Raw genomic sequence first — 14,208 nt, 5'->3', positions numbered from 1 at the left:
AAATGCCCCGGGATGCTCCTCGTCCCTCCGGATATTCTTCCCTGCACCCCCGGCGGTTGCGAAACTGTTTATGAAGTGGTTTTCAGGATGTTTCCCACTGTCTGGAGGGGAATGTTCTACAACGAGGTCAGGGTCAGGCTCTGCTCCGTGTATCCCTGTTTTTTTTCCCCTACCAGATTTCAGAGTTTCAAACCAGCCTGAAGTCGGTTTCTTAACAAAGCCAGAGAAAACACGAAGCGCAGACCTACTTCTCGAGTGTTTGTTTGGTAACGTGCGTGCTCTGCTCAAGTCAGACCCTAAGATAAATCTTAAAAACTCCTTTTAAGAAAAAACAGAAAGAAAAGAAACAATGTCTAGACTGAAGATAGCTGCTAATAATTCTTCCAGGAGGGAAGGCTGCTAAGCCAGCCCTGTCTGCGCCTTGCTTCTCGGCAGAAGACAGACGTGCCTAAGCTCCCATCGGTTTAATCCTGGTTGTTTTCCCCGAAAGCAGCTGATCTCAGCAGTGGCGCCTTTTAAGGACCGTTTCAAAAAGCAACGCCTGCATTTCCACGCCTGTCCGATGAGGACGCGGAAGATTTGCCTCGGAAAAAGGCAGATTCGGGAACTTTTCGTACCTTATTGTAGATGTAGCAGTTTGTAAACATCGTGTTAAAATCCTGGATACATTCTTGAGCGTTCCAGTAGTAGTTATTCTCCAAGCGTTTCTTTATTGTTCCCATATCCATCGGAGTTTTAATTATCTTATAATAATCCTGCAAAGGGCAAAGGGGGAGACGTCAGTGCGAGAACTAAAAATTCAGGCGTTTACACGGAGTTTACGGACCGGGATTCCTCCATCCCACCCCTGGACCCACCTGGGTCAGATTCCCCCAAGCCCAGCAGATCCTTCACTGCCAGACTTAGTCCCCCATCAGCTTCTCAGCTGGGATTTTTAATTAAACTGAAGGACAAACCTTTGGTAGAGGAGTAATTTACCCCCAGAGGCACCAAAATTTCCCAGTTCTGGGTTTTTGGTTGATAACAGGGCTGAGTAATTCCTAAGAACATCCTCTGGGTGATGAAGGACCCCTCAAGGGAGGTCACACGTCAAACACAGCGACAGGAGACGTGGGGAAATCAGATTTACTACAGCCCCTTAAAAGCAGCCGGCTTAATACAAAAGAAGTGGTTTCTATTTTTAGGCGTAATGTTTAGAGGGGGGAGGAAAAAAGGGCTGGAAACACCGTTGCCATAGAACCGACGCTCTCCACATGCAACAGGGAGCTTGCTCCTACCACAAAGAAATTAAATAGCCTAAAGCCTGGGGAAGAGATTATATACGTAGAGCTATTATATCTCAAAGGTAAAGCAGACAAGGAAAGTGGGTGTGGGCAGAAACGCCTCTCTCAAGGGAGAGGATATCAGGGGAGGAAGGGAATAAACCGCTTCTGGTGGGGTCTGCAAGGGTCCAGACCAGACGCGCAGGAGAGGAGGTGTCGCTGTAATTAATCATCTCTAAATTACGCTTCGATTTTCGGCTGGGGTTTTAGTCTAACTCCTCCTGGGGACGGTGCTTGGGTAGAGGCAGGGAGCGGTCAATGGGAAGGGCTGCACCGTTCCCTTTTCCATCGGTGATGTGCTGGGCCCGGCACCGGCGGGCGGCGACGCGACCCTCGTGCAGCAGGAGGCGGCTTCCGTGCCAATTTAGAATCAGAGCATCGTTTGGGTGGGAAAAGACCTCTGAGATCATCAAGACCTACCATTACCCCAACCCTGCCAACTCCACCACTAAACGTGTCCCCAGGCACCACGTCTACCTGTCTTTTAACACCTCCCGGGATGGTGACCGAACCGCTTCCCTGGACAGCCTGGTCCAGTGCTTGACAACCCTTTCGGTGAAGAAATTTTTCCTAATATCCAACTTCAACCTCCCCTGGCACAACGTGAGGCCGTTTCCTCTTGTCTTATTGCTTGTTACTTGAATCACAGCATCACAGAATCCTTAAGGTTGGAAAAGACCTCAAGGATCATCAAGTCCAACCCCAACCCAACACTACCAGGTCGCCTAAACCACGTCCCCAGGGGCCACGTCTGCGCGGTGTCTGACCCCCCCAGGGATGGCGGCTCCCCCCCCTCTCGGGGCAGCCTGTGCCACTCCCTGACCGCTCTGGCAGGGGAGACATTTCCCCTCACACCCAACCTAAACCTGCCCTGACGCAGCTCGAGGCCGTTTCCCCTCGTCCCATCACTCATTCCTTGGGAGCAGAGACCGACCCCCCCCCCACCCCAGCCCCTCTCAGGGGGCTGCAGAGAGCGAGAAGGGCTCCCCTCAGCCCCCTCCTCTCCAGGCTAAACCCCCCCAGCTCCCCCAGCCGCCCCCCAGCACACTTGTGCTCCAGACCCTGCCCCAGCTCCGCTGCCCTTCTCTGGACACGCTCCAGCCCCTCCAGGCCCTTCTTGTCCCGAGGGGCCCAAACCTGAGCCCAGCATTCGAGGTGGGGCCTCCCCAGGGCCGAGCACAGGGGCCCCATCCCTGCCCGGCTCCTGCTGGCCACCCCAGTGCTGACACAAGCCCGGCGGCTGATGGCCTCCTTGGCCACCCGGGCACTGCTGGCTCATGCCCAGCCGGCTCTCAGCCAGCACCCCCAGGGCCTTCTCCGCCGGGCACTTCCCAGCCCCTCTGCCCCAGGCCTGGGGCGCTGCCTGGGGTTGGGGTGACCCAAGGGCAGGACCCAGCACTTGGCCTTGTTAAACCTCACACAATTGGCCTCAGCCCATCGATCCAGCCTGGCCAGGTCCCTCTGCAGAGCCTTCCTGCCCTCCAGCAGATCGACACTCCCGCCCAATTTGGTGTCACCTGCAAAGTTACTGAGGGTGCACTCGATCCCCTCAATTTACTGCAAATTAACTTAAAATCGGGGTCCCTCACAATATGACTCCTGTTTTACCGACGGCGCTGTAATGCACGGGAAGCACAGGGGCCATTTCTGTACTCGGAAGCTCCATGAAAGGCTCCGAGTCTTTTCATCTCAAAAAAAGACTCTGCTGATAAAGCAGCGGAGCTCAAGGAAGGGTTGAAGCGAGGTACAGAAAAATGTGCTGGGCTGTGGGGAGCCATAAAGCAGAACCTGAGTCGACAGGTGATTCGCTTCATAATCTTTGATGCTTAATAATTTTCGGTGCTCGGCTGGGGAACAGAGGACTGAAGCCTCACCCTCCCTGACTCCTGAAATATCATTCCTACTCTTTCCTCTGTGTCCCAGCGGAACAAGGAGGGTGGCAAAGGGCAAAGCAGCAGCTGAGCCAGTGGAGATTCCTCCTCGTGTGTCTATTTTCTGATAGATCATAAAAATCATACTATTGTTTAGGTTGGAAAAGACCCTGAAGACCAAGTCCAACCGTTGCAACATCCAAGTCCAACCATTAAAGCTGGATTCTGTGACTTCAGGAGACGGTCGGATGCAGGCGCCAGACCCCAACGGTCTCAACTCCTTCCCCCGAGAACCATCGCCTGGTCTCTCGACCTTTACTTACAGGGAGGTTCAGCTTGACGGCGTCCACGGGCTGCTGGAAAGGCCACGCAAACTGGTGCTTCCATAACGTCTTCAGCACCACCTTGAGCAGATACTGCAGCTGGTTGGTCTGTCGCTTGGGTTTGTTGGGGTTGGAGGTCTCCGGCGGAGGGGGATTAACGCCTACAGCAACGCCTTGTTGGGGTTGAGCCTGTGACTGCGTCGTAGACATTTGGGTGGTTTCTAGTCCATCCCCCATTACCGGCAAATTTCTCAGTCTCGTTCCAGGGCCGCTCTCCGCCGACATGCTATTGATCCCATTGCATTCTTCACCGGTCACCCTGCAAAACAAGAAGGGAGACGAGGTCACTTCAACCCTAGGCTTTTGGTACAAGACGCTGCTTAAAATTAAACCAGCGGACCTCTGCCAGCCTAGCTCGGGCAACTAGACCTTGCCCCCCGCTTGCTTAGTGACAGCGTGGTGTCGTCCCAGCGAATGACGTCAGCATTCTGTATCCCGGGGCGACAATGGGTATTTTGAGGCAATTTGCCGTCTCTTCCACGCCAGCCGTCGGCGTTGCCTCTCCGCTCCTTAGCGAGCGGGAGCTTTATCCCTGTTCTTGCCTAATCTGGTCAAGGAGGACTCCAAGCGTCTCCATAAAGAGCCTTCGTTGCCTCGCAAACGAGGCTCTAACGCGCAAAACCCTGCTCGCTCTCGGCAGGTACCAGCTTCAGCTCCAAGGCTCGGTTCGCCAACACCGGGAAGGGAAGTTAAGCTGGTGTTGGCCAACTTTTAGCTCTGGCTAAAGGCGTGCTGGGCGACACAGTTATCTCCTTTCGGCTTCTCGGTCGTCCCCACCCCACCGTGGGTCAGCTCACCCCCATTTAATGCCAAAATCTGTCTTTTAGGTGAACGTTGAGCTTCCGTGGGATGCTTCAGCTGAACCGTGCAGTGGACAGACTCAAATTTAATTCAGGCTCTCCCCTTTTGGTAGGTAATTTAGGCAGATAATAACTTTATGTCGTTAATTTAAGTAGATAATCTTTAGGTATTTAATTTAGGTAGATAATCTTTAGGTAGATAGTAAGTTTCAGTAGTTAATAATCTAGGTAGATACTAACTTTACGTAGTTAAGTAGATAATTTAGGTAGATAATCTTTAGGTAGAACATCTAGGTAAATCATTTAGGCAGATCACCTTTAGGTAGATAATTTAGATAAACTAGGAGATAATCCAGGTAGACAATCCTTAGGCAGATCATCTTTAGGTAGATCATCTTAAAGTAGAGCGTCTTAAAGCAGATAACCTAGGCAGACAACCTTAAGGTAGCTAATTTACATAGATAATCTTGAGGTAGATCATTTAAATATCATGCTGAAGACTAGAAACTTGGGGAAAAAAAGCCATTTCTGCTGAGCCTACGGACTTCTCCCAGGGCGTATTTCAGAGCTCTCCAAAGACCACACGCAGCCCGTCCATCGTCTTAAGCTACAGCTGCGTGAAGGGGTCACCCCCGAGGCAGGACCGGCCGCTGTCAACCGGCGGCTTCACCACCACCACGTGGGGGACCCCCACCCTCGCTGGGCGTGTGGGACCCTCCTCGTGGAACAACACCCTCTGGGACGTGCGTCCTTCGCCCAATTTAACGCTGAGCACACGTAGCACGTGTTTAAGCTTAAAGACGTGCGGCTGTTAATTAGAGATGACCACTATGGATCGGGCGAGGTGAATTAAGAGGCTGGTTATTCACCAGTTTCAAGTGACACCCGGGGGAAAGGGAGGAAGAAAACGTCTCCCACCTCTCCACTCGTGGGGTTATCCAGTCCCTTCTCAGCTGGGGCAGAACTGACTTGGTTTAGGACCGCCAGCCCTGCGTGATCTGGGAAAAAACCCCACTCGGCGCCGGGGCATTAACCTCGGCGGAGCAAACTTCCGCACATATACTTGGCTGTGACTCGGTACCTAAGTACGTACAGGTACGTATACGCGCATCTGGCCACGGGTTTGGGTTTTTATTCTGCTGCCGTAGAGCAGCCCCGTGCCTCTGGTGGTGGGCTGGAGGCGCAGAGGTGGTCTCTGCACGCACCGCAGCAAGGGACGAAGAGCCAGAGAGATGAAGCATCTGCATCATTTTACCTGCCACATCCCTCAACGGCTTCCGAGTCCCCAGAAAACCTCAGCCAGTCTTAAAGCCCTGCTTCAAGTCTGCAGTCCGTTGCTTTTACTGGCCTAAAACCAACACCGATCCACTAACACGCCAGGGCAACGTCAGATTTGGGGCTTTTAGATGATGGGGTTTAACTTTTCAGGGGCTCCAAGCGAGCTGAAGCATCGCTCAAGCGGCAAGAAGGCTGCGGCAGCCTCCCTTCGTTCACCTGGGAGATTTTATAGCTGCGGATACGGGAGCATCACACCCGGAGAGCTGTTAGGCTCAGCCGTCCTGTGAAACCTCTCTACTCCCAGCTTTCATTTGGCTCCCCATTTTCTTCCCCCTTAGCAGGGGTAGCCCGCCCGCTCTCTGCGGGGGAGATTTAACTCAAACACAACACAATTTGGAGGCAATTTGAATCTCCCTCTCTTGCAAAATTCCTCGAATTTTGCTTCGGGGCAGTGCTGATTCCTCTAGGTGGCCTGTGAAAGGGAAGCTCTCAAGCGGTATCAAGCGGTGGCCAAGCAAAGGGAATCCTCTTTACTCACTGCAAAGGGCTACATTACCTTGTAGGATACATTGCCATATAATTTTGCCCCAGAAAATGATGCAGAGTCAGAAGTTGCTTGGCTTGTCCATCTATCTTCCGTGGCTTCAGGCACAAATGCCTTTAGATACTGTAGCTGACAAAACAAACACAGCAATTAATCTGAGGCATCAACCCAAGGCATCCTACCTTCAGAGAATTACAGATTTTTAAAAAAACGTACATCCGCAGTTCAGCGAAGCAGAGGAACCTACTGACACCTGCAAACACGAGACACCTATGGAAAAAACGAGGAACCGCCACCGGTTTATGTTTCTCCCGGGCATTTTTCCACCTTTAGGGCGAGCTCTTTCCTGAAATTCATCGTTCCAAGGACTGCGACCGCCTGATTTCCTTCTGCTCCCTCTCAGTACAATAGCTCTCCCAGAGCCAGCCGGAAGAGGAAGCCAAGGAGTTGTTGGTTTGGTTTTTTTTAAAGAAAAGGGAAAATATTTCATCATCGCTTTTCATTTCTTCTCCCTCCACTTCAAGGCAAAGGCTCTAATCGGCCAGCCAGGGGGTTAAGTATTAGAATCACATTTACCCTTTTATTTTCACTTATTTAGTTTATCCCTTATGTTTTTTACCGTCGTCTTCCTCCTCTGGAGAGATCCTACCAGTCTCCTCTTGGGTTTTCAAACTCTACCGATGGTTTTTTTTAATGGATTCACTGAAAATACACCAATTTACACCATTCTTCTCTCCCCCCCAAAAAAAGGATGCTTTGACCCTCTCCCCCCACCCGGTCGTTACATCACGGCTCCGCTCTCACATTTCTGCCCCATCCGTGTGTCAAAATATCAGAAATAAAGTCAGAAAATTTCCATTTTTAGCAGTCGCTCGGCCCGTCTCGATGGGCCGAGGGTTCGTAGCCCGACTCGGCCCCAGCCTCCTCCCCCGCCAGAAACAGGGACGTCGCCGCGGCGCGCGCGGGACGCTCCCCGCTCCGAAGCGGCCTCCGATATCTCAGAAGAAAAAAAAGAAAATACAATTATCGGTAGGGAGCAGCTCATCGGGGAGTTTAACGCAGTCGGGTTTCGGCGTCTCCTCTGCGGTGAAAAACCGGCAGCAAAACAAGGAGGAAGGACGGAGGATGCAAACCCCGCTCTCACCGCACGGGGAGGCGCAGTCCCGAATCTGATCCGCGTCACAGACTGCCCCGCGGACGCGACGGCAGCGTTTCCTTCAGCGCCGAAGCGCTACGTTTGGGTTTTCTTACCCTATAGATTAAGACGGCGCTACGGGCAGGCGTTCTTAAACTCCCCTGTATGACAGATCAGAAATCTCTATTCTAGATTAGAAATGTAGCCTGTATTATAGATGGTGCTACGCTCAGGTTTTCTTAATCTAGGGACTAAAATGGTGTTAAATTTGGGTTGTCTTAATCTCATCTGTCCTATAGATTAGGAATGTAATCCCTATTAGAGTAGAAATCTCTATTCTAATTAGAAATCTAATCTGTGTTAGATCGTGCTATAGACGGTGCCACCTTCAGGTTTTCTTAATCTAGAGATTAAGATGTGTTAAATTTCAGTTTTCTTAATCTCATCTGCGTTATAGATTAGAAATGTAATCCCTATTAGATTAGAAATCGCTAGTCTGTACTAGATCAGAAATCTAATCTGTATTAAAGATTGTGCTATAGGTGGTGCTACGTTCAGGTTTTCCTAACCTAGAGATTAAAATGGTGTTAAATTTGGGTTTTCTTTAACTAATCTGTACTATAGATCAGAAATGTAACCCCTATTAGATTAGAAATTTCTATTCTAGATTAGAGATCTAGCCTGTACTAGATCAGAAATCTAATCTGTGTTATAGATCGTGCTATAGGTGGTGCTACGTTCAGGTTTTCTTAATCTAGAGATTAAGATGGTGTTAAATTTGGGTTTTTTTAATCTCATCTGTGTTGTAGATTAGAAAGGTAATCCCTGTTAGATTAGAAATCTGCTCTGCATTACAGATTGTGCTACAGGCAGCGCTACGTTCGGGTTTTCTTCATTTCTCAGGATTAAGAAAACCCCACCGTAGCACCACCTTCATCTAGAGATTAAGAGAATAATTAATAAGAAGAAAACAATCCAGCTGTAGATTAAGAAAACCCGCAGGTAGCACCATCTCAAGACGCGGCGACTGCAAAGCCTTCGTTAACCTTACCGGCCAGAGGCGGGCCCCCGCGCCCCGCACGACACCCCCTCTCTCGCCTGGAGGCAACGCGGGACGGTCAGGAGAAACGCCGAGCCGATACCGCGACTAACGCTTAGGCGCCGCTTTAGGCAAGGGAGTAACGGGGATGCGGGAGGACGGGACCTCGCTGGGATGGCAGCCGGCGTAGGGAGGCTCAAGCTCGCCGGGACTCCCTGCGCCTGGGCTGGATCCACGCGATTTTAACGCTGCCTGCCAAAAAAATCGCTGGTTCCCCCCGCCCAGGGAAGAGGCGGGAAGGGAAAGGGCTGTAATGTGGAGCGGGAGCCGGCAGAGGGAACTGCCAGGCCAGGCCTGCAGAAGGATGACTTCTTCTAACCCTGAAGCTGAGCTGGGGGAGATGGGGATGGGGGAAGCAGAGATGATATTGGAGGGGGAAAAAAAAATGGAGAAAGGAGCCTGGAAAATTCACCGTATGATGGGATAAAAGGGAACGCAGCCACGGGTGCGGAGGAGGAGGTGGGGACCGGCCACGCCGGCCAAGGGAACCACAAGAGAATAAACCGGAGGGCTTTGCCGGGCGCGAGGCAGCGGCCGGGATGCAGAAAGCGGAGCAACCCCTTGTTCTACGGGGGGAAAAACAAAGCGTTGCCCAAAGTCCGGCCTGCCCGAGCAGCGACGCGGGCAAAGCCTGAAGTCCCCGAGGATGGAGGAAGGTGACGTGTTTGAGAGTGACAGAGGGCAGTGAAGGAGGAGGGATCGTGGGCACGTTCGGTTTGGGAATATTTTCCAGTTGAAAAGCAGGAAAACTTAGTAAGCAGGACCACACGTCATGCTGTCACAGCACCAGCCTCCAAAAAACACCCTAAGGGGGGGAAAAATATCTCCTATACCTCGAAGAGGGTGCGACAAGCAAGAAAATGGTGTTTATTTCAGCAGATGAATTATTTCAAGGTGGTTTAAAGGGGCAGATGTTTGAGACTGAAAGAAGAGGAGGATCCAGGGGAGCAGAGCCGCCAGGAGAGAAACTGCGTCGAGGATTCACTCGCTCAGGGAAGCGTCCGACTAACGGGGGGGAAACCTGAAGATTTTGGAGGAGCGACCGGCAAAGATGCTCTGAGATCTGAACGCGAGAGCGGCTGCATTCACCAGAAGCCAGCCTAATCCCTCCTCCTCCCTTGCCTCAGCCTAAATAAAACAATGAAGAAATTAATCTTTAAATAAACCCCCGAGAAATGAGCGTTATCAGGTAATAAAGTGATTTTGTAGGTTTGGGGGGTTTTTGGAAGTTATTTGCCCATCCTGGACAGTGCCTGGAAGATGAGCCGCCAAAGCGGAAAATGGGTTTTAGTCTATTTGGAGTTGGAGATGTTTAACTAAGGATGTTAAAACCAACTATTTCTATCACGCGGACAGCTGGACCTAAGTTAAACCAACATTTGCAGCGCTGGATCCATCCACAGCAACTTTAATTTCAGGAAAACCAAAATACTTAAATCCCACTTTTAGAAGACGCAGGAGGTTTCGGATGCCCAAGCAGCAAAGCGGAGCCGGTACAGTCTCGTTGGACGTGCAAGGAGAAGCTGGGCCAGGCGCGAGCGTGGGTTTATCGACTGAATTTAACCTTAAACCCTGCTTCTGCTCTGATAAGCGGACCGTATCACCGCTGCTCCGCTCCCCACGCTAGCCGGCTAACGGGGCGTGCACGCGGGCTCCAAAATCAGGGTGATTTGGTGCCTTAAGAAGCCAAAGCGGCTTGTAAAAGTTTAGCAGACAAAGCGTCGCGTCCGAGAAAGCGCTGAACGCGAGGCGGCCTGCTTGGTGGCGTTTATCGGTGCTCCAGAGCGAGCTGAGGGGTTGTCGGGAAGCGATCAGTGAGTACAAGCCAAATAGGATCTAGGTTGTCCTCCTGGTTCATAGAAACATAGAACCGTTAAGGTTGGAAGAGACTTTGAGGATCGTCAAGTCCAACCGCCAGCCCAACACCTCCAAGTCTCCTAAACCATGTCCCCAGGTGCCAGGGCTACACGTCTTTTAAATACCTCCAGGGCTGGTGACTCCGCCGGTCCCTGTTCGGCTTTAAAGAGATGCTAATTATCCCCATTAACACGTGGAATCAGGGACCGCATTCCTCCAGCGTCACCCAGAATGACCTGCTGGCTTCCACAGGGGTGACAAGGCTGGTTCAAGGAAAGTAAAGCTGGAAAGACCCAAACCAGGAAAGGTTTTTGAGACCAAGACACGAGTGGCGGGGATTAATTAGTTGGAAAACAAGGCGGCATCGGCGTGTCTGTGTTGGAAAACACTTGATTTTTAAGAGGATAAAGGAAAAACAGAGCCCTTGAACGGGCGCGAAGTAAAAGTCCTGACGATGGAGGAGGGAAACTGAGGTAAGAAAAGAAATAAGACAAAATCCAAGATATTTTCCAACAAGAAAAATATGAAATGAGCTTTTTTCCCCCCAAGTCACTGATCTGTTTTTACAAAATCCAACCTCCTGCAGGTGAGAAAAACCGCACAAGGTGGTTTATTATTATTATTTCTGTAAAAGGTGGTTATGTTTTTATCAAAAGAGAAGATTAAAAGCTAAGTGGAGCCCAGAGGATCTCAACAACAACCCTCTGCAAGCAATCCTCGACCCACACGTGCAAGAACCACACGCTCCAAAATCTCTCTGATCAGATAGAGACCGAAGGGGAAACTCGTTTCCATCATCATCATGAACATCACTTCGGAATGGATTGGAAACACCGAACGAGGGGGGCGCAGAGGTGAACCTTATTCCACGGTGCTCGTGCGGAGACCGTCATCGAGACCGAGGGTCGCTTATCGTCGCGGTTTGCTCCCTCTGACCCCCTGGTAAAATTATTTTGGGTGGGGGGATAAAGGTGCGGGGCGTCACGGTTTCACCTTCTGCGAGACGCGGGATGAGCTCGGCTTTTGGCACAACTCCACAGGATGAAACGGAGCAGGATTCTAAGAAAAAAAATCCATTTTTTGTACCAAAGCTGGTGTCGGAGCAAATTTATGCTGTATTAATTCAGGATTTCAGGGTTTAGCTACCGGGATTAGACAACAGCATTTAAGATTTTCTTAAAAAAAGCGGGATTGAGGAGTGTTCCTAGAGCGCTTGTGGCTTTTCGAGCGGTCCAGACCTCTTCTTCCGTATCCATCTTACACGCCCTCGAGTTAAATCGGATTGATTTACCCAAAACACCTAGTCCCCAGCGCCCTGGAGACGGCGCAGGCGGGGGAAGAAGATCCTTTCCTCCTGCCGGGCACCCGTGACACAAGACCAGGCACTTCGGCAACGTTTACGGCGACGTTAAAACACGCCGGACGCTGCAGTGGGTTAATCGAATCCACAGGATAGCGTCTCCATGCAAACTCCATCACGGACCAGATTTAAGATGAGGGGAAATATTTTACCCTAAATAATACATCCACATCTAGCAGGGTCAGGTTTTTCTAGTGATTCATCTGCGCCGCAAACATCGGCGTGTGAAAGAGGGAGAAATCCCACCCTGCTCTCTCCCTTTACACATTAAGGTGTAGAAATGGGTGCCGTTGTTTAAATACCGATTAATAAATAGGTGAAATTTACTCTTACCTTAAACTCTGCCTTTTTGTCTTCCCTCCTTCCACTTTGCTCTCCCCCAAACTGCCGCGGCTCTCCTTCCCTCTGCAATTTTTCCTTGAAACTGTTCAAGGGAACAGCCCAAGAATTCCGAGATAGGATACAGAATACTTAAAAACTAAAATATCTCTAACTACGACGCGTGACATGCGAAGGCTGAGCTGTTTGGCGCCTGCCCCAAACCCTCCCCGAAGTCGTACGGGACGCAGCACCCCTGCAGACCTTGACGTTATCGCACGTTAGCAGCGACTGCTGCCAGAAACAGGAGGTTTCGCTCTGTGAAATCCAGGGTCACAAGCCTCAAGCTCGTCTGTAGCGCGGCCACGTTTCCACCACGCTCCTACAGAAACTCCCTTGGACCAACCGAGCGACCGCTCAGCTTCACAATTTATATTATTTTTTTATCCCTCCCTGAGCTGCTGGTGCCATTTCCACCGCAGGAATTACTTTGCTGCTGCTGTAAATGAATTTATTGACATCCAGAGAAAGAGAATTTGCAACCCTCACCCCACAGCATCGCTTCCTATCTCTGAGCTCTTTGCGTTTTGATTTCCACTTTATTTTTTAACCATTTCCTGCAGAAATAGGACAGTGAAATCCTCACCGAGGTGCTTGTGGCAGAGGTTTGGTATCTGCTGTAACCCCTTGTGGTTCATAGAATCCTTAAGGTTGGAGAAGACCTCGAGGATCATCAAGTCCAACCCCAACCCAACACTACCAGGTCGCCTAAACCATGTCCCCAAGGGCCACGTCTGCGCGGTGTCTGACCCCCCCAGGGATGGCGACTCCCCCACCTCTCGGGGCAGCCTGTGCCACTCCCTGACCGCTCTGGCAGGGGAGACATTTCCCCTCACACCCAACCTAAACCTGCCCTGACGCAGCTCGAGGCCGTTTCCCCTCGTCCCATCGCTCGTTCCTTGGGAGCAGAGACCGACCCCCCCCCCACCCCAGCCCCTCTCAGGGGGCTGCAGAGAGCGAGAAGGGCTCCCCTCAGCCCCCTCTTCTCCACGCTAAACCCCCCCAGCTCCCCCAGCCGCCCCCCAGCACACTTGTGCTCCAGACCCTGCCCCAGCCCCGCTGCCCTTCTCTGGACACGCTCCAGCCCCTCAAGGCCCTTCTTGTCCCGAGGGGCCCAAACCTGAGCCCAGCATTCGAGGTGGGGCCTCCCCAGGGCCGAGCACAGGGGCCCCATCCCTGCCCGGCTCCTGCTGGCCACACCAGTGCTGACACAAGCCCGGGGGCTGGTGGCCTCCTTGGCCACCCGGGCACTGCTGGCTCATGCCCAGCCGGCTCTCAGCCAGCACCCCCAGGGCCTTCTCCGCCGGGCACTTCCCAGCCCCTCTGCCCCAGGCCTGGGGCAGGCCCCTGGCCTTGTTAAACCTCACCCAGTTAAGCTCAGCCCATGGATCCAGGCCATCCAGGTCCCTCTGCAGAGCCTTCCTGCCCTCCAGCAGATCAATGCTCCCTCCCCACTCGGCATCACCTGCAAACTTACTGAGGGTGCACTAGATCCCCTCATCCACATCATTGATAAAGATATGAAACACCCTGGTTCTAAAGAAAACCCCACCCATCTTTAAGTCGTGTTCACCGCTCCGTTTTAATGACGCCTCTCCCAGGTCCAGCCTGGGCCCTGCGCCGCCCGCAGCCGGTAGCGGCATCGCCATTCCTCGCTCCCCCACCTCCGTGCCTCCATCCGCGCGGGCGTTACCCCGGCGCTCCCAGGGGATGTCTCTGGGGAAAAGGTGGGGGTCAGACGGTGAATTCTGCCATCGCTTCGCTCTCCACCCTAAATACAGCAGGTTTCCTCACCACAAGAGTTTTATTTATTCCTGTGCCCTGAACCACGGGGCCTCCCTCCGCTTTTCGGGGTATCTACGCAGCTGGGACGAGAAAAACATCGCCGTGGAAGTTTATTTCATTGTCCCTGCTGTTTTTTGTGGGGAGCAGCTATTTCTAGGCTCTCTTTTCCAGGGCTCAAAGGAAAAAAAGATATCATTGAACTGGAATCTGAGCAGTTTTACACCCGAGAAGAGCTTAAACAGCCACAGACCCACGCTTTTTTTGCAGTAGAGCTCCCAGCTGCTGAACAGCGAGCACGTCCCTGCCACAGAAACCATCGACGCCATAAAGATTTTGCCACTTTCAAAGAGCAGAGTTATCAACTTTTATTGATTCCTATCTTAGAATATTATTACA

At 51.7% G+C, this 14,208-nt stretch overlaps 1 protein-coding gene across 5 annotated transcripts in view; it reads right to left on the bottom strand.

Moving 5' to 3' along the window:
• Positions 1-14,208, bottom strand: part of BRD4 (bromodomain containing 4) — an 85,991-nt gene that overhangs the window by 46,787 nt on the left and 24,996 nt on the right. For all 5 annotated transcript variants that reach the window (XR_012657539.1, XM_075076039.1, XM_075076035.1 and 2 more), the window contains exons 3-5: positions 6,211-6,327; positions 3,517-3,835; positions 618-755 (exon numbers count right to left, since the gene is read on the bottom strand). Coding sequence is in view for 4 of the 5 variants with exons in the window: in XM_075076039.1 (XP_074932140.1) it covers positions 618-755; positions 3,517-3,835; positions 6,211-6,230 (477 nt within the window). In the remaining variant the exon portion in view is untranslated. The remainder of the gene's footprint in view (positions 1-617; positions 756-3,516; positions 3,836-6,210; positions 6,328-14,208) is intronic.

This window comes from Phalacrocorax aristotelis, chromosome 28 (assembly GCF_949628215.1).
Source record: "Phalacrocorax aristotelis chromosome 28, bGulAri2.1, whole genome shotgun sequence".
NCBI classification, from domain to species: Eukaryota; Metazoa; Chordata; class Aves; order Suliformes; family Phalacrocoracidae; genus Phalacrocorax; species Phalacrocorax aristotelis.
The sequence above is the reverse complement of the archived record's forward strand: the minus strand, read 5'-3'. Positions and strand labels throughout refer to the sequence as shown.